We start from the raw sequence: 21,454 nt of genomic DNA, 5'->3' as shown, positions 1-21,454 counted from the left end.
GAACATCAGTTGCTCAGCAAAGCGATTCAAAATGAACAGAGTCAGTATAAGAAATTGAAGTCAGAAATAGAAGCGGGATAAACCCATAAAGCCCAATTTTAGATGCCCGCTATTTGAACGTCGTTCCTATAAGTCTTAGTTACCACCTCTAATGCTTATTGATGTTGATAGTAGCCCCTGTAGCCTCTCTGTAAGAAACAGAAGTATGTTCAACAACGAAATGCCATCAAAATAAATCGGACTTGAAAAATTTTTTTGTACAAAAAATCCTTTTTTTTCAATATCTTCTTTTCTTTCAATTCTAATCATGCTTATTGGAATCAACGGCGGCTATTTTCCGGCAATCTGCCGGGTATGTTTAATAGCCGCGTCAGCAATTCCAGGCGGCTATTATAGCACTCCTATTTATTTTTACAATTCAAAGAGTTTGAATTGTATTGGGGAGCTGTCTTTTTTTAAGATCTGTTTACACATTTTCATGATTTTTGAAGTCAAATTGGAGCAGTGATATTGGTCACGCCAGAACAGGAAGTGGAGCGAAAAAGCGTGTAATTTGGCGGTGTGAATTTTTTTCGCTCTAATTTTAAAGTAGAGTGAGAAAACGGTGTTTGAACAAAAATTCGCATTCTTGCTAGTGGTTTTTTGTTCACATGCGACAATTTCACTTTGTTTTTTCAATTTTTTGACTTCGACTTTTTCTAAATTGTTTTCCATATCCATTCAGAGTTCATCCTAGTCCTAGTTTTTTACTGTTTGAAACAAAAATCCTTTGCTCGCTAGTGGTTTTTTTGTTCACATGCGGCATTTTGACATTGATTTTTCCGGTTTTTATTTTTTTATCTGTTTTTTTTTATAAATGGTTTATCCATTTCACTCATTGTCCGGTCTAGGTTTAGTTCTTTGTTTAGTCAATGAAAATTCTTTGAATTCTACGTCAGGACTTGTGCTGCTATGTTTTTTTACTTCGTCTAACAAGTTTTTGTTTCGTCCGACCCTGATTTTCATGACTTTGATGACTTTTCCTGACTTTGAGCTTTCAAAACGTGATAAACAGGTAAAACTCAGCGGGCATCAAGTTTCTCTGGAGGCCATTAGCCGCGTTTGGTAGTCCTTCAAGTACTCAGAGTGGTGAAGTTACTGGGAACTTAACTCTCTTAAAAAATGACTTGTGAAAACAATTAATGGGCTTCAAATTTTATGACAGTTCACTAGTTAAAGATCAATTGTGTGCTTCTAAGTATTGCCAAACGTATTTTCCCTAATTCTTGAGTATAAGAGTCTTGAGTTTATGGCTTCGAATATTATTTTGAAAAAGCTCCCTTAAGATTTTTTTTCTTATAGAGCGTATGTGTCCCATAAAACTGACAGAACGGATCTAACCCAAAAAATCTAGTGGTCTATTAAAAGACTTGTGGTCCATCTGTCTATCTTTTTTAGTTGCTTCAAGTCATGGAAGGCCTGAAGCGTCTATCGCGACTTTTTTCCGGCAATCTGCCGGCTATATTTACTCTTTATAAATTCCGTTCAAACATTTGTATTGCGTTGGGGTGCTCTTTTAATTATTCTCAAACGAAGTTTTTAATTGCTCTCAAACCAATTTTTCGTTCAACCCATTTGACTTTTTGACCTCAAAAACGGGATACACAGGTAACGCTCGTAGGGCATTAAGTTTTTCTTAGAGGCTTACGCATTACCAGTATCTGAGAATGCGATTCATCCAAGCTGTTTTGAGGAGACTATTTCATGGTGTGAAGGGCGGTTCTTAATCTTAGAAGTTTGACCCCCTCGGTTACCATGCCTCTCTCGCCCCCTTCACCACTCCCTCCTCATCCCCGCGCCACATACACACAAACACACACACACACACACACACACACACACACACACACACACACCGTCATTTTGATTGGATTCAATATCTTCCTTTATAGGAAAATTAGGAAGCAACAGAAATGAAAGATTGAAACATGAAAGTTTAGTTTTAAAAAGGAGCATATACGCAACAGAAAAAGCGGAATTAGCCTGATGTTATGGTGAATCAGTCAAATATTCCCCCATTACCTTAATTATTCTATAAAGGGCGGCTACAGTGGACAGACCCATTATAATTTTATAATTATACATCAATGATTTTTTATACAGGAAGTGTGATATAATATACCATTACTGAATTGTCTATTGTTTGTTTAGGATGAACAGATCAAAAAGTTTTGACTGTTTTCTCAATTACGCCAACACTGCGACATCCAAAAGCGTGAGTTTGTTCACCTAAATCCTTCCATCCTATTTTTAATACCATTCCTATTTCCATATCAAGTCAATAGCCGGTATAATAATCATGAGGGCAAAAGTTTCCATTATTCATTCATTCATTAAATAATATGTTAATAACAATTTGCCTGAAAAATTAAAAATTGGTAATTTTTTCGGTCTTTTTTTGCAAAAATTTTTGCTTGGTCGTTTTTGCGCTTTTGTTCCAGAACATTTTTTGACTTTTTGGGTGATTTATCAACGCTTGAGTGATCCAAGTTGCGCTCAGGGTTCGGTTTCCCTGTTGGGGGCTTGTCTTTTTGCACCCCTAAAATATTTCTAAGCTACGCCCCTATGCATAAAAGTGCCTTCACCTGTCATTCAAGAGCAATTCATCCGACCTTACTTGGTTGCTGTTTTCAATTGAAGGTACCTGCATTAAAAAAGTGTATCGCTCGTTTTTATTCATAAGACCACTCTACCTGGGTCGAGATGTCAGCGCCGTTTCAGTGCTTTATTTTGTAAGAAGTGCGCTTAATCTGCTAAAATTATGAAAGAAATCAGTTGAATGCGCTGAAATGCGCTGAAATGAGCTGAAACGCGCTGATTTCTCAAATTTTTCAGCGCAAAATTATGTTTTCAGCGCAAAAGACTTTTGCGCTGAAAAATTTGAAAACTCAGAGCGTTTCAGCTCATTTCAGAGCATTTCAGCGCATTCAACTCCTTTCTTGCGCTGAAACTTTGTAAGAAATGTATTCAAATTTCACCGCATTTCTTGAAATCATTGTGTGGATTTGAATGCTTTTTGACACTGATTCCTCAATTTTGAACCATTGAATTTTTCCTATTTAATGATGATCTTTTTCTTAAAAAATGCGCTGAAAAGCACTGAAAATATGTAAGAATTGAGCTGAAATTTCAGCGCATTTCTTACATAATTCCAACGCTTTCTTTCCTAAACTGTCTTTTAATATAAAATCAAATTAAATAGAAGTGGAATCCAGGAATCATTGGCGCAGTGGATTGAGTGAAGGCTACGGCGCCGTAGAGCAGGGTTCGATTGTCACTGATGGCTGATTTTTGATTTTTGAAAACTCAGTGGTTTTCTGCGCGCTTCTTTCAAAGTGTCAGCGCATTTCAGCACATTTCACCGCTTTTTTATATAAAATTTTTGCGCTAAATTTTTTAAAAAATCAACGCATTTCAACGCATTTCTTACATAATTTTTCTCGACCCGGGTAAAATTAATACAAAAATTTCCTCTCAGAAGAAAACACTAAAGAGAGTAAACAGAGAATTTAGAATCAGAATTTCATTACATATATTTAATTTTTTCGGGTAACATATTTGACTGGCCGGACTGCAGTAGACAGTGAAGCAGTGGAAATACTGAATGTGTACCTTCCACCAATCAGAGGTTGAGAATACACTGTTCTCTTTTAAATAGAGAGAACTCTAATAACTATAGTCAGTCTGTTAGTTAGATACACTATGTGTATACCATTGACTCCGATGCTATACTTCTTAACCACCGTAATAATAGAAGTTTACTCTCTGTGTTTTACAGAATCGGTTAGACCTAGAGATATAAGTAAGTCTACTTCGTGCGCAGAAATAAGTAGTCCTAGCTCTTTATACCTTAAGGCTGGAAAGGGAGCCCACATCGGGTCTGCCTTAACTTGTGCGACCAGTGAGTTAACAAACTCTAACCGTAAAAAGAACTCACCCAAAACACACTTTTCTCTTCTGAGAAAGCAATTTAGACTTAAATTACATAGTTTTCTATCCTTAATTTCTATCAAGCTCAAGAAAAAAGGGGAACATAACCTCAACAAAAAAATTAATAAAAACCTACAAAAAGAAATAAAAATGGATCAATACAATGATCAATCCCCCTCTAACTTACCGACACACTCGGAAAAGTTACAACTCGCAGTTCTTAAACAACAAAACACACGCTTAACAAACGAAAATCTCCCATTTAAAGTTAGACACTATCAACACTAAGATGAGTAAAATATACTCCTAAATACAGCTAAACAGCTCAAATACCACTTCTACGCAACAGAACATCAACCTCAACTTCATTTACCAGAGAAGGCATCACAGGTTTCACGAACCGCTTTTGTTTCATACTTAGTTGAAATTTACGGAGCTCAACTCATAAAAGGCTCCATTCTTTTCATTTGTGATCCACTCACAAACAAATATATCTCACTAATATACGACACTCTGTTTCATCCATTATCAGACACCCTGTTTGAATTTCTTAACGAAATATGATCTGAAAGACAACCTTCAGACAAAGAAGGAATATTTAGAAAATCCTCCTTCAAATTTATTAAACGCCTTGCAACCGCACTTAATGCTAATGCTTCTCGGAAGGAAAGCGTACACACAATCGCTAAACAGGAAAAAGAAGGATTCCCTCACCTTCCAAAAATGTATATAAGCTGTGTTACCGATGCAGACTTAAACGGAGAAGAAACTCTCGATTCACTCACACTTCTATCTTGGTATATACACAGGTTTTGGAAAAGTGTTTTGAGACACATCTTATCCACAATTAATAGTTCAATTACCAGAAACACGCCATTATATAAATGATCCTACATGGTTTTCACAGAATATCATAAAAATTCCGGAAATACCGTCCGAAATTGTACAAAAGTTGTCCAATAACCACCAGAAAATCGAAATCAGAAATAATAATGCGGAAACACATCCTTTTACTTGTACCAATATTCCAGAAAACACCAACACTTCTCTGAAAGCCTCGCCAATTGAAAATATGGATACAAGAACCCACCCTCAACAACCAGAAAACTATATGAACGAAACTACAGAAACAGATTTTAATTCAAGATTATTAGATAATGGAACACTTTTTTCATCACACATTGTAAACACACTAAATGATCTCGAAGATAACGATAAAAATAGTAATCAAAATAACAATAATCACACTAATATAAATTCAACAACTGACAAAACAGATATTTACCAAAATCATCAACACAGACAACCTGTGAACTCGACTGAATTGACACAAAATTCAGATCCATTAAATAGAACTATACCAACACTACCAAACGTAAACACATCTTTACCACGTCTACACAGACAAAATTCGGTACATTTTAACACTGAACCCATTATTCTCAATAATTCAACTCAACCCACACATGGGACCAACCAAAATATTCAAATCACTCCACAACAATTAGTAAATATTGTTAGGCAATTAAATTCACAAAACACACAGCAAAATACAAATGCACCGACTACTTATTATTTACAAGCAGCGTCAATACATACGCCATCACCTGTAGTCCGTAGAAATACACAAATGATGTACGGTATCTAGATGACTCAGTGCCTATGCAACAATCTCTCAGAGCGTTTGATGGTACCGACCCAACATAAACAACAGAAGATTTTTTAAACGCTATCACAGCAAATATTGTAATGACAGCAGGATCAGAGCGAAATGATTCATCGTTTCATGAAGCTTTGATCTTGAAACGAATTGCCATGATCCAAACGGCCCTAATAGGACCAGCACAACAATGGTATTCACACCTTCCACTAGATATTAAAAAGAACTTGCAAGCTTTTTGCCGCGAATTTAAGAAAACCTTTGATAACCAACAATCGCAAACACAATCAAAACTGCTGTTAGAAAGCATAACACGTGCTTCTGGTGAACAAAAAAACACTAGCACTCAGAATAGAACAAATGACTCCAAAAGCATATGTTAGCAACGCTCCAAATATGCGAAATGCACAAATGAATGAAGCACTTGTCGAAGCTCTTGATCCACAACTAGCAAGAATAGCAATTAAAAAGATTGCAAACCACAAATCAACCGCACGGGAACCACAGCTTCCATTTGCACAGCTAGTTGAGAAAATTCACCAAGAATATTTTACAAGAACACACATTGATAAACACAAATTAACCACAAATTCTACCCTTTCACCCTCAATTAATAATCTCTCTCTTGCGATAGATAACCTCACAGTAGAAGAGATACACAAAATGGAACAAGATATTCCTCACGGACTAAATGTAGTACGACACAAGTACTCAAATGATCCAAATTTCAAGGGGAAACCACTCTTCCTAAAATTTTGCAAAAAAATGTTCACGCTCAGGACATAGCATTTCCACGTGCCCTGAGGAAAAGTATACAAAATCACTAGACAAACCTAATTTTCAGAAACAAACCTTTAACCAAGCAATAAAAGGTAATCGAAACGTTTCTAACAGACAAGTCTTATCGAATAATATGACGGGTAAACCACTACGGTTCCCATATCGTTCTCGCAGTAATAGCAGAGAACACCGAAATAATTCTAGACACAGAAGTCCATATAAATTTTAACAAAATAATTCAAAACCTTATTACGGGAATGGCAACTTTAAACCACCAAGTAGAAATGGTTCACCCTACCCGAGACTGAATTTTCAATCTAATTCACAATATAATTCTAGACCACAATCACCTCACTATAACAAAGACGGGAATCGCTGACGACGACCATTCTCGCAAAATAGACTTCGTAATGTTAGAAATTACATTAACTCCTTGTTAGATCAATAACAATCGGACAACATAACGTCCAATACTGAATTAGCACAATTCCTCACACAATTTAAAAAATGCTATGCAATCTCCAATATTGATGATGGAAAAGTTAAGGTAGAATTAAACCTTCCCTTAAAGACAACAGCCATCTTTAAAAAGCAAGGAGTTGCCCGCATCCTACTTCAATTGCAGAAAAGAGTACAACACTTACTAGACATATTAACACATTTTGATATTATAGTACACGTTAATACAGATCCTTTAACTACTGGAAACACATTTATCAACCCAGTAATCATCCTAAAAAAGTCGAACAAGTAAAAATCGTCTTAGACGCCCGTCATTCAAATACTATGATTGACGAAACAAAATGTAGTTGGCCCATAGAACCAATACAAGTTATTCTAACACAAATTAAAGGACCAATTTTCTCTATAGCGGACATGAACAGTGCATATAACCAAATGCCAATGGATAAACAATCACAACGAATTTTCTGATCGCTGGACAACAATATTGTTTTAAGCGTCTATTTTATGGAATATCTATCGGTCCTGCAGCTTTCTCATCCTTTATGAGTAGCATTTTTGAACCATTATTTTGAAAAAGCAAAATAATTACCTATTTGGATGATGTTTTCATCCAAGACACAACAACAAAAACAATGTTACAAACACTCACTCAATATCATACTATTTTAAAAAATGAAAAATCTAAAGCCGCTCTAGACAAATCTCTCTTTTTTCTAGACTCTGTTAAATTTTTAGGACACCAAATTCAAAACAATCACCTCTACCCACTCAAATAAAAAACAGACGAATTTTTGAAATTACAACCGCCAAAAAATGAAAAAGTAACTCAAAAATACGTTGGATTTCTAACCTTCATTTCAAAAAATATATAAATTACAAGTCATTCTTAGACCCTTTTATCTCCAACTTAGAGACACAACAGATTTTAAATGGACTCCCGAATTACAACAAACATTCGATAGAGTTAATAAAGAACTTACGGACGGAACGCTCCTGCTCGCAATCTCAAACTCAGAGAAACCCTTTTATATCCTCTGCGATGCCTCCAATTACGGTATTGGAGCTGCACTTTTACAAAAAAAATTAATTTGGGATAATTGAGTCAGTGTCGGCAAACTCTCGTCTATTTTCAACCACAGAACTTAGACTTTCTACCTTTCTTCGTGAATGCTCAGTAATTATTTATGCACTCTCAGAATATGAATTTCTCATTCAAGGATCCAAACATCAGATAATATTATACACCGACCACAAACCAATTTTATTCCTATTCACACAAAAGAATAAACCAAACCACAGGGTTTATAAATTTCAATTAATACTCATGAAATTCCCGGACTTACACATAGTTTGGACCGAAGGAAGAAATCTTTCACTTCAAGATTTACTCAGTCGCTCAAGGATGTCAACAACACAAGACGAACGCCGTCTCAGCACAGTTGAGATATCAGATTCAAAAAAATTCTTTATGACACATAATCAAAATACACAACCTATACAATGTCACTACGCTGTATCAAAAGAAAACATTAAATTAGTTTCTACAGACACTCATGTAGAATCACCACACTTTCCGATCTATCTAAAGATTAAAGACAATTATTTTAAATCAAAATTAGAAAATAATCTTTACCTTCCGGTTTCACACTACGAACTTCAGACCAAAGCGCAATCTTTAGATACTATTCACCAGCAAAAAATACAACAGTTAAAAAAACTACTCACTCCCAGAAATTTATCCTATTATACAACACACAGATGTTAAACTAAACACAAATAAAACAGAACCTCTCGCACAATTTAATCACGATGCAAACTATGCCGAACTAAAAAACACCATCAAATTTTCGCTCCCAGCAATAGATGATTTTATCACAAAATTTCCAACATTATATAACTACTTCTATGAAGAAAACACAGAATTAAATGATTCGTTTCTTCATGAAACGCAGCAACATGACCCAGTAATCAGACAACTTCTATTTTCGAAACGTCATAAAAACATCCCCCACCCCTTCACTAACTATACGAGCTAATAAAGAATTTTTACAATATTATCGACGACTCCATAATCTAAGTATTAACGAGAACAATAATCTTTTCTACTACATACAATAAACAACATCACCAAAAATCTGCCTACCAATTTCTCTTCTTCTAGTCATTTTTCATAACGCACACACTCATTATCTTTCAGGTCACCCAGGTCGTGAAAAAACACATGCAACTATTACAGAAACTTGTTACTTTCCAAACATTCATACTTGGATTGCAATACTTACACAAGATTGCTTGAATTGCCAAACTAGAAAGTCCATGCCAAACCTCTTAATGGCACCACAACAACCAAATTTAGAAGTTTCGCACATACTTCAATCACCGTATTTCAATGGACACAAAAGGCCCAATTTCACCGTCTTCTGATGGCAACTCCTACGTCTATATTATCGTAGATGCATTTACACACTATGTCGTACTTCATTCCTCACCCAAAAATGATGCGACTCACGCACTCACAGTATTATTTGACCACTGGATTTTTAAATTTGGAATACCCGATAACTTGGTAACAGATAACGGAAATGAATATATTAACGGAGAAATCACACATTTATGCCGTACATATAATCTACAATTCAAACCACGTACGCCATATGCACCGTGGTCTAATGGACTCGTTGAAAACAGTAATCGCCTATTGAATACATTTCTTCGCACAGTCTTAGATAAACGCACGGCCAGTTCTTGTTCTCTAGGACAGCTAGAGAACGAATATGTTCAAGAAGGAAGGGACAAGGACTTACCACTAGAGTGCCATCACTTCCCTATCAACCCCCGTTTCACGGAACGATTTTGGCATCTGTCCAAGAACTTCTTTGCTCTTGCAGATCGCCCCAACTTCTATTTCAACACCTTTTTCTCTCGTGATACTGTGCCGTATAAGATATACGCTAAATACGACCCCTTCTTTTTACAATTCGGTTTTCTACACCCTACACAGATGGACGTCAATGATACGATCCACAAGGTCAATCGAGTGAAAATGTTGCACACTATGCATAACTTTTTGTTTGTGCAGCATCATTTTCAACACACAAACCCACTAATACATATGAATTCGCGACTCCAATATGCAAAAACAAATCTTACATCACCTTACGATATGAACTATAGTTACGTAATCAAACCCAATTTTTGTCAGGGAGCCCTTCGAAACTTCGACCCGATCAAAATATTTCATTTTCTCCCCCCTCTACTCCAAGGCGAATCGCCCCATCCTCGTCCCAATAGAATATCTTCAATATGTGGAAGGAGGAGCCACAAAGTGCACCTACGGACACACATTTAACCTCCTCTACAGGGACTGCATGGTGGACAAACTGGAGAATCGACAGCCTTCAGAAGAGATACAGATATAAAATCACCTCCTCGCGCTACAACCACATTGCAACGCTGGTCTGTATCCTCGAGCCCTCGCTGCTTGTCTTGCACGTAATCCAGAAATTCTCGCCTTCTTCCACGATCCAGAAAACAGAGCCCCGGATTTCCAGTTCGAATATCGAACGTAGGTCACAGCCCTACAATCACACTTGGGCTCACTGACCCACAAAGTTTAGAGAATCACTGATCTCGCAAAACTCACTATTTTGTTAATTATCTTTTTTTCTCTCTTTCATTTTTTACTATTATTCAAACTTTCTCTTTATAAGTTTACCTCTCCTAACGATGTTTCTTTTCCACAAGACTGAAGATTAGGATCAGTTCTTTTCTTCTTTTTCCCAGTTGGGAACTACTATAAGAAAGCTTTAAATTTAATTAACAGATTTAATAAGGAAAGTAGCTCACACAGTAGGTAAAAGATGGATTTCCACCAGAATGTAAGCTGGTGAATTCGACTGGCTCAAACCTTGTTCCAAGTGGAGATAACAGAAATCTCCTTGTACAAACCAGACAGAGACTACGGAACACATGCGATCCTCCAACAGGGAACTAATCCTCACTACTTGACAGAAAAAGCAGTTGCGCATATTCAACAGGATAGACGTCACTGGCCAGCACACCCTGTAACTGGCACCCTTAATGCTTCTACAATCAAGACGAACCTCTTTACTGACGACACTAGTCACTACTTCACTGACAGGGATTCCAGATGACAACACAATTCACAACCGACTTCAGAGAGGACACAACTCATCACTCACTTCACCCTACCCTTCAACGAGAATGACACATTCAACGTATTTCAGCTACAAAACACAGATTAGGATTCGAAACTCTCAACCCCGGATGGAGGTAGCAGTGGAAATACTGAATGTGTACATTCCACCAATCAGAGACCGAGAAAACTCTATTCTCTTTTTAATAGAGAGAACTCTAATAACTATAGTCAGTCTGTTAGTTAGATACACTATGTGTATACCATTGACTCCGGTGCTATACTTCTTAACCACCGTAATAATAGAAGTTTACTCTAAGTGTTTTACAGAGTCGATTAGTCTTAGAGATATAGGTAAGTCTACTTTGCGCGAAGAAATAAGTAGCCCTAGCTCCTTTATACCTTAAGGCTGTAAAAGGAGCCCACATCGGGTCTGCCCAACAGAAGTCTATTCCGTGAATCAAATAAAATGTCCAAACAGAGACACCGTATTCTCTATGCTCATTCGCGGTACTTCATTCTTCTTATATAGCTGTTCCATACCTACTTTTATTACTCAGGTATACAATTGGAGTACGCCGAACGGGTATAGAGCAGAATGCCTGGAAATGAGTTGTAGAGTCGAACAATGCTCCTGGTTGGCCCATCACAATTTCAGTACTTTAAAAGGCATTTTTTTGTTTAAAAAATACAAATAAAAGTCGCGACCTCCCCAATCCCTCTCACCCATCAGTTGGGGGGAATGCTGCCACATAGAAGCCGAGTAGACTCGAACAATCAGCAATGACAACTGATTAAATCGCAACATTTCTTACATTTATGTGATTTAGTTTAAACCAACCAGATTTCTTGGCCAGAATCAAACTTAAACAATCGGGCCTGATTTTCATTTTTCCTCATTCGCCTCTGCTCCCGTTCAGATCTAATTTTTAGCTGACATTTTATTAATGTGTCGTTGGTGACTACAAAAAAAAGATGACGTTAGAAAGAGTCAAAAATACAATAATAGTAATCAATTAATTTTTTTAAACAGCCGCGTCAGCAATTCCAGGTGGCTATTATTACACTCCTAATTTGTACAATTCAAAGAATTTGAATTGTATTGGGGCACTGTCTTTTTAAGACTCGAAGAAGAGTATTGGAGAAGTCCTTTTTTAATCAATGTTTTGGAGTGATTTTTGAAGCGGGAAATGAAACACGTGAAAAAATTGATTGGAGCTGAACGTGGTGCTGATTTGGTGAAAAAAGTGATTTTGGAACTGAACAAAAGTGAAGAGGGGAGCGAAAAGAGAGTTGTTTTTGTTCATAGCGCTGTTTTTGAGAGAGCGCGAAATCGATGTGTGAAAAAATTTTCTCTAAGCGAGCGGAGTTTTTGTTCACGTGCGGCTTTTAAAAGCTGTTTTTTGCAACTTTTGATGTTTATGGGGTTTGATTATGATATTGTATTAGTCTTAGCCTTGTTTTGATAGGAATTGACGGTTTCAAGTAGTTAATTTGAGTTTAATGCTAATTTGGAGATTTTGATCAGTTTTTCTGATTTTTAGACGAAATTTAATTTTCATTTTAGCATGTTTTTTTACTGCTTTAAGTGGGATTTGATTAGAAGCTTTTTACTTAATGAATTTTCACATACCAATTGATTAAAGTTTTTTAGGCATAAAATAATTTTTGCTAATGAAAAATGACAGAAAAATTGAGAAATTTTAAACCATTTTTCCTGTTTTGCTATTCTTCTTAGACAGGTCTCAAAGTCGATTATGACTTACCCATTGGTTTGCGAGCTTTTCACTGCTCTATTTGCAAAGAGACTTTATTCGGCTTTATGTTTCCTTGTACCATTAAAAAAACTCATAAAACTTTTTTAGTTTTTTTTGTTCAATTGATTTTTGATTGCCGTTTCTATTCTTGCTTATTTTATTATGACATTTGTGAAGGTTTAGGTTTCATAACAGTTGTTCCTGCTGCTAAGTCATTATTATGGGTAATTTTCTCCTTCGAGTCGTTTCCGGAATTCTTCCGGCTACGTTTTTTTAAACTCTGTTCAAACAATTTCATGATTTTTGAAGTCAATTTGGCGTAGTGATTTTGGTCACACCGAAACAGGAAGTGGAGCGAAAAAGGGAGTGGTTTTGCGGCGTGAAATTGTTTCGTTCTAAATTTATAGTAGAGTGTGAAAACGGTGTTCGAGCGAAAATTCGCTTTCTCGCATAAGGTTTTTTGTTCACATGCATTAATTTCACTTTGTTTTTTTATGTTTTTTCAATTCTCTCGATTGGATTTTTTTTCTAAATGGTTTTCCCAATCTATTCTTGGTTAAATCTACGCCTAGTTTTTCGTCTGAAACAAAAGTTCATTTTTCGCTAGTGGTTTTTTGCGCACATGCGGCATTTCGACATTGATTTTTTCTTTTTTTTTTACTTTTTCAATGTTTTTTCAGAAATTTTTTTCCCAATTCACTCATAGTTCATTCTAGGTCTAGTTTTTGTTTAGTCAATGAAAACTCTGTGAATTGTACGTCAAGACATGACCTGCTATGCTTTTTTACTTCGTCAAACAGATTTTTGTTTCGTCTCACCCTGACTTTTTTAATGACTTCAGTGACTTCTACTGCATTGCAGTTAAAATTTGTCTGCGTGACGTCATTTCTGCTTCTAGGTCGATTACGTGACATACCTCACTCGAAAAAGTGACTTCTGAACTCACTTATGGAACTTTATTTTATAAACATTTTTTAGTTAAATATCAATGGTGTGCATCTAAGTAGTGCCAAACCTATATGCCCTAATTCTTGAGTATTAGTCTTGAGTTTTTGATTTCGAAAATCAATTTTGAAAACGTTCTTTTATGATTTTTTCCTCATAGACCGTATGTGTATCATAAAAATGAAAGTACGTATCTAACCCAAAAATCTAGTGGTCTACTAAAGGACTTTTGGTCAATCTGTCTATCTTGTTTCTTTAGTTGTTTCAATTCATAGAAGGCCACAAGCGTCTATCGCGGCTATTTTCCGGCAATCTGTCGGCTATTTATAATTTACTGAGCCACTAAATTCAACTCATGAAATGAGGCTAGAATTTTCTCAACCCATTATAATCCAGTTTTTATGACATAGAGTTTAATTTCTTATCAGCATCATAAAACTAAAGAGATGAAATTAATTATGCGATAATTATTGCGGACCATGGCTACTCATGGGACTTGATATGAAACTATCACAACCAAACATATGATAATTTTACCCAATGAAAACTCTCCTGGTAACTAATGAAAATATAGAGTGCCTAAAGACAACTTTAGTTATCGACTTTTTTGAACGAGGTAACGTTTCAGCACTTTTTAACGTAGGCTCTTTTTTACTGAATCAGTGTTGTTATAATTAAAGTTATGCTTCAAGTTTTATTTTTAAGACTGTATCGTTTAGTGATATGAACACAGAAGTAGGTAAACCTTCTTTGCGCCTAGAAATAAGTAGTCCTCTCTCACTTGCCCTTAAGGCTGTAAAAGCAGGCCTTATGACTTCAAACTTTTGTGGAGTGACAATTCCAACTTCCACTGTTTATTAATTGAGATGGCCATAGGACCCGTCTGTTCAAAATTTTGTTCCGGGAGATGTCAATGCAGGGGTTGATTCGTATAACTCCGTGAAGAATTTTATAAAATTGGAACTTGAATTGCAGAGTAATTTGGATCTATTCTGATGCAGTAAACATCTTAGCAAGCAAAAATTTTTTGACTTGAGTACATTTTTGAGATAAACCAGTATGCTGCTTAAAACAAATTGTAATTTTGAGTCCTTAGCGGTGTCATAGCAAAATGTGCTCTGAATTTTTGTGCGCATGGGTAATATTGGTCGAGAATCTAGACCAGTGATGTGTTAACGTTACTGAAGATGTATATTTGGCATATTTTTGTGCATAGGTTCGTGGTCTGGCGACTGTGTGTAATGCAACAGATGAGTCAGAAGTGATAATGGATGCACACCCCAATGACAAGCCAGAGCACCTCGTCTTCTCATGCGAGAGGAAAACTGCACCCGAGGGGGATGTCCCCAAGGAAATTGTTAGTAATGTTTTATTTCAATTTCAGGTATCGACTCATGTTGCTCTTTCTTAGTTACCACATCAAAAACCCATTTAGAGTTCCATCCAATTCTATGCACAGTTCATCGAGAATGAGTGACAAGAATTTGTAGACATGAATTTATGGTTTGAGGGGCCGTTCTCACAATTTGAACCCCCCCCCCTCCGCACCCTTCCCCACTCCTCTCCTCTCCACGGTAGATGATGTTTTTAGATTGTAGTGAACGGACTGGAGAAAGTGGAGAGCGAATTCTCTGGTAAACTCTCTCGTTTCTCATATATCTTTTATAGCTAATACTTATGAATGCCAGTTACTGCTTTGATTTGGCTACAGCCGTCACACGTTTGACCTGATTAGGACCACTTTTTGCTTCTGCTCTGTTTGAAAGAGCAACTAATTGCGTTTGCGCTTGGCATAGAAAGCAGTTATTGCTTTGTGCCAAATATTTTGTACCCAATGCTCTTTCTGCAACCAAAAGCGCAGTTTTCGTTTTTCATGAGGTTTTTGTAGTTGAAGCACAGTTATTTGAATGTTGTGAACATATTGCTATAACCGCGAAGCGAAAGTGGCTATTATTGGGGATATCGTAGTTTTTTAATTGCTCTTGAACGAAGTTCATAGCAATTATTGTAAACGTGTTGGTCTTTTTATGCAAATTTTTCGCTTGACCATTTTGCGTTTTTCTTCTAGAACATTCTTTGACTTCCAAACATTCTTTGACTTTTTCACGCTTTCGTTCTCCGTTTCTGAGTGATCTCAATTGCTCTCACTCCGAAGTAAAGCTCATTGCTAATATAAAGTCAGTTGCAGCATAGGAAAATTAAGGGAAAAATAGCACAGCCGGCGGTGGATATGGATACGAAACGCGAGGGCAATGGTTCGAATCCCGGTGGGGTGAAATATTTTTTCACCCGCCTGTCGTTCGAGAGCAATTCTTCTAACGAAAAGAGAGTAGAAGAATGAGATAGAAAAATAATTCATTTTGTTTATGCCGCTCTTTTGAGAGAAGGCGAGATAAGTAGCTATGAAAAAAAAATTCGTTGCGAACGAGTTTTTATCTCGTATGACGTTTTCAAAGCAATTTATTTGATACTCCATTGTTTCAGTTAGAAGTGTACGTCTCCTTTATGCTTACAAATAATAATGCGCCTGTATTCATTTTGGACCATATGGAGCCAAAACTATTTGTATTGGTTGAATTTCGAGCTATTTTATGCATTTGCTCATTATGGACTGCTTTGAACTCTTTTTTCTTCTTCTTCAAAAACTTACAGCATCTCGAGAGTTCTGTCCTACAAACGGGTTGTTTTGATTGTTGTGGTTACCTTGCCGTTCAATTGAGTCCAGTTTCAGTTTGCTTCGTTAGAGATAATAGAGGAAATTTTGTCAAAAATTTGGCCGATTTTCAGATTTTATACATTTTTCTGCCCATTCAGTGTCTTTTTTAATAAAGCTTTTCTGGGTAAAAAATAATTTAGAGTTTTCCTGGTGGCGTTGGTTCTAAGAATTTTCGCTCGAATCTAGACAGGGTTTTTTGTTGAAATAAATAATACAATTTACTGGTAGTTTCCAGATTTCATTCGTTTTTTGCCTTTTTTTTGTCTTTTATTATATTTCTTCAGGTATTGATTGTACTGGCAACTGACTTTAGCAGACAACTCAATATAAATGTTCAAAAAGAATGACCGGGAAATAGCATTTTCTGGCTGAGTTAGTTCAAGAGTTTTGAGAACTTTGATTTTGAACTTGTTTACCCTCCCTCCGTTTTCTCTACTAGAAGCATTTCTGTTGATTTGCCTGTCAATTAGTAGTCATTTGATTAACGAAAATTTACCATATTGTGTGATAATTTGGCAATAAATGTTTTTCAGTTGCATCTTAAAATATAATTTTTATCAGATGCTTTCTCATTTTTTCTGGTCATATAATTTTTGTTGTTCATTTTCCTGTTATTGTTTTAATATGATTAGATTTATTAAATACACTGTTCTTTATGCGAATTAGAGTGGTTAATTTTCACCCTCAAGTCTTTTCCGGAATTCTTCTGGCTATGTCTTTTTTCTTTGTCGAACAAAAATTTGTTTCGCTTTACCTAATTTTGCCGCTCTTACGACATTTTTGGGTGAAATTTTTTTGACTTCCCTAGGCTAATTCTCTTAGTCACAGTCTCTCATTGTGTTCGAAGTGCTTTTAAAAAGCAGTTGCTTGGCAAAGCAATCTAAATTAAACAGAATCAGTGTCGACAAACAAAATTAAAATAGAAAAGGTATCAACCTATGAAGCTCGCTTTTAGATGCCCGCTACTTGAAGTTTGTTCTCATGTCTTAATTAACTCCTTTAATGCGTTTTGGCAACAATACTAGCCCCTGCATCCTTTGATTTAGAAACAGGAATATGCATAACAACAAAATTTAATCAAAAAATTTTCTTCTTTAAAAAAGTTTTTTCGTGTAACAATCAATTTTTATCATTGTTTTTCTTTTCCTTCAATCCCAAATGGAGTTATCGGAATCAATGACGACTATTGTTTGGCAATCTGCCGGGTGAATTTAAAAGAATGGTCGTTCGTTTTTCCGACTGATCAGAAAACTATTGCAACTGGTTAGTGAAAACTATTGCAACTTGAAAGAATTTTGTATCACTCATTCAGAGTGTCTTGATAGCACATAATAATCAACGTCTTTTTTCACGGCTTCCACCATTTTGAGAAATAAACTATTTTCGTTTCAGAACCCAATGAAGAGTTGAAAAGATATTGGCAAAGCATTTGACCAGTGATACTTAAACAATTCTTTAGAACTGCGCATTTTGATTTCTATGAGTACTTGATTTGTATTGACCAATGAAAATCTAGAGCATGACAACGAGTTACTGGATAGTTTAATTGCCAATAAAAGTTGTTTTTGATATAACAATATCAGAAAATTTAACGGTTTCTTATAAAACTTGCTATCTGATCTTGCCTCAGCTTTTGTCATTTTTGTGCATTTTGTCGTTTAGAGTGCAATTGAAATATTTGTTCAATTAATATGCTGTTTCAAACAATTACTTTTCAATAGCTAATTATTTTCTCTAAATTTGTGAAGCTGTTTGTCTGTTTTACTGGCATTGTTTATTTTTTTCCTTGTGAGATACAGAATTTTATACTTTTCAGTTATTTTTTTGGATTTTATTTCAGGACTTCTTGTTGTTCTTAACGTTCGCCTTACCTGTCGATCATGTTTTCCGTTTTACATTAACCACAATTTTCACAATAGGCCCCCGACTTACCCCTCCCATTGGTTCAACTAAATAAACTTTAAGTTCATTCACTCAATGAATTGGTCAGTGTAGTGAATACATACATGGTCAAAAGACCAAAATTAAAAGAAACTGAACAAAACAATAAAGTCTTGACATTAAGTCACGGTGCATTAGGTTGTCAAAGTTCATTTGATCGATAGCTTGAATTATATTTGAGCTTAATTGCCTTCATTCTAGAAGCGGAAGCATGTATAATTTTTGATCTGTCCATGTGTCTGTCTTCCACGACAGACTTCGTTTGTAGTATGAATATAAAACTAGATAAGTCTACTTCGTTCTTTGAAGTAAGTTGCTAATATACTCTATTGCTAATCCTTAAAGCTATAAAAAAAATGAAAAGAATCTTATTCGGTTCTTCCTTAGCAGGAGTCACCGCGTACTGAAAAAAGTCCAAGTGCTAATCAGCACTGAATCATAGATTGACAGATTGAGAGATTGATCGATTGTCAACCGAGAAAACAAAGCAAAATATATTACATATAAGACCTGAATTGCAGTTGGCTAGTTATGATTTGCAAATGGAGTTGGGTACCTGATCAGCCCAACTCTAAGTGTTAAACAATATATCTGGTCCGTGTTTGATGTGATCCCAGTCTGGACCTTGACTTATGCAAAGACCATGTTCGACCAATAAATGCTATGAAAAGACCATGCTCGACTCAACGGGTCCATGGAAAGACTTAAGCTAGAGCTCATTTGTTGGTGAATAAACTAACGGGAGCAGTATTTTCCGACATTCTTGATAATTCTTGCTCAATCTTATGATTTTCTGCTACATCTTGGTTTTGGGTGCTGTTGAATTTTTAATACTTGATTTATATTGCCATGTCATGGTTAATTTTTCTTGGAAATCTTACCAAGATCTTGTTTCTTGACACCCATGCAAAGATCTTGCAAGTTCGTAAGATTTAGAATGTTTCTTATCAAGGTGTACCAAGTTTCAATTCACTGACCATGTTGATGTTTTTAGACATTGACATGTTCTTCTATGATGAGCCATTTGGTCTGATGATGACTAGACTCCTTTTGGTTCCAACCCTCTGGATGTCTGTAGCACTATCATGTTAGTTGACCAGTAAACGGAATTTAGTTGATAAGCCTCGAGTGGATGACTCTATTTATGATCGGAACAACTTTAACTTTTTATACGAATCCTCCCAGACCACGAAATTATGCACTCTTTGATAATTTGACTATTCTCACTATAACTATAATGACCTCTCGACGATACCGAATATCTCTCACGTTTTAAAACGACGATACCATATGTTTGAAAAACGAATTGCGGAGTTCTATATTTGGAGAGCTTGCTGCTAATTGAACATTCGAGTCGGAAGTTATTTCTGACAGCAATGATGCAAGTTTAGTCAGAACAATTTTAATTTTTTTGCGAGTCTTGTCAGTTTACGAAAGTAATTACTCTTTACTAATTTGACTATAATAACCTCTCGGTTCTATATAAGCTATGAATTATGATGAAACATCGCGATTCCAGTCAGTTTCCAAATATCCGATTTATGCAGAAACGCAGTTTCTTTGGTTAATAGTTGAATTCGGACGAATGTGATGTGCGAAGGTGATGTTGTCTGGTTGTGTTTGCAGTGGTGTGCAGTCTGGTGATGTTGGTGATCTTTGTGCCAGAACCCTTGACAATAGTGATGACCCTGATTGCAACTTTCATCACTTTCATCATCACTATGGGACTCATGTCACTAGCTGGCCTCACCTATAACAGGTCTAACCTTTTTCCTCGGTAGCAAATTAGAAATCTGACAAAACTAAATTTTCATTCTCTCATTCTCATCGCATTTTTATAAGGAAGTATCATTTGCATCATTTTGTCTCTTGTTTTTGTTTTTCCTTTGTACATCCTGCAAAATTTTTATCCTCGGAAATCTGAGGACACCGAATTTATATCTCGGTGCATTTTTTAAAGCAAGTAGCTTTCCCAAAATTGATTTTTTGTTCCTGTTTTTTTCCTCTATACATCTAACCGTACTAAGTCTGACAAAACTGTTTTGCCCGAAAATCAAAAGTTTTGTGCCATATGTTCAAAGCTGTATTCAGTTGCTTTTTTGTATGTGTAATCCTATACCACCAGAATAGGTTGATTAAAAAGTGTGCCCCAGTTTCGCTGTCGGACTACATTAGACATTGACCAAAACAAAGAGGCTCGCTAAGGTGCGTTTGCATATAATATTCCGACCCCACTAATCCACATTTTCGAGTTAATTATCTAACAAGTGAAGAGATCAGAGATATACAAATAGATGTTTGTTTAAAAAAGTCTGTTAAAAACCTAAGCAACTAATTGATTCATATAAAGCCATGTCGCATGAGAGAACTAATGATGATTGCCATTAAGGCAAAGCCAATTCTTTTTTCATCACTTATGTGTTGTCGCAATATTGTGATGAGTTGAATTCAAAAAGTCAACAAATTTGAGTTGATATGCAAAAATCACTAAACTTTAAAGACAACTCGCAGTATCGGAGACATTAAAGCCAATAGTTTTCAACGGAAACAATTAAACACGTTAACTTGTATGCTGAAGATATTGATTGTAAGCTATTAGGGTCATACTTTTCTTAAAAATAAGACTTATGACAACAAAAAAGACTACAAATGCAGGCAAAAAAGGAAACAAAAAATTAAACAAAAAACGTGACAGAGAAGAGTTTCGAAGCAATTAAAACCATAGATCATTCTCTGATAATTTCGTTTAAATTCAGCTAAGACTATTTCCTGCGCCAATAGGAACTTTCAAAGTTGTTATAGTGTAACTAGACTTCAATAACGAACCGCATTTATGAACAAATATCCAAAATTATAAACCTTAGTATCACCATAATTTAACTATAAAACCAACAGTTAGAAGCGAAAACAGCTCATCAGATTAATTGTGTTCAATAACAAATTTATAGGAAATTCCATTAGTTGGACAGAACTTGAATATTACAGAATTGATTTTTTTCTTCGAAAAAGTATTTTTAAAGTTTCAACAACCTATAGGTATCCGTTCAACGCATTTTGTAGGTTCA

The 21,454-nt window shown here is 35.8% G+C and overlaps 1 protein-coding gene across 5 annotated transcripts in view; it reads left to right on the top strand.

Annotated features, from left to right (window-relative positions):
• Positions 1-21,454, top strand: part of LOC142338672 (patched-related protein 18-like) — a 108,885-nt gene that overhangs the window by 67,009 nt on the left and 20,422 nt on the right. For all 5 annotated transcript variants that reach the window (XR_012758997.1, XM_075388536.1, XM_075388537.1 and 2 more), the window contains exons 16-20: positions 2,191-2,254; positions 14,949-15,089; positions 15,324-15,366; positions 19,384-19,476; positions 20,016-20,148. Coding sequence is in view for 4 of the 5 variants with exons in the window: in XM_075388536.1 (XP_075244651.1) it covers positions 2,191-2,254; positions 14,949-15,089; positions 15,324-15,366; positions 19,384-19,476; positions 20,016-20,148 (474 nt within the window). In the remaining variant the exon portion in view is untranslated. The remainder of the gene's footprint in view (positions 1-2,190; positions 2,255-14,948; positions 15,090-15,323; positions 15,367-19,383; positions 19,477-20,015; positions 20,149-21,454) is intronic.

Source organism: Convolutriloba macropyga, chromosome 4, assembly GCF_964194025.1.
Source record: "Convolutriloba macropyga chromosome 4, txConMacr16.3, whole genome shotgun sequence".
NCBI classification, from domain to species: domain Eukaryota; kingdom Metazoa; phylum Xenacoelomorpha; order Acoela; family Convolutidae; genus Convolutriloba; species Convolutriloba macropyga.
Note: the sequence above shows the minus strand (reverse complement) of the source record. Positions and strands in the feature narration are given on the sequence as shown.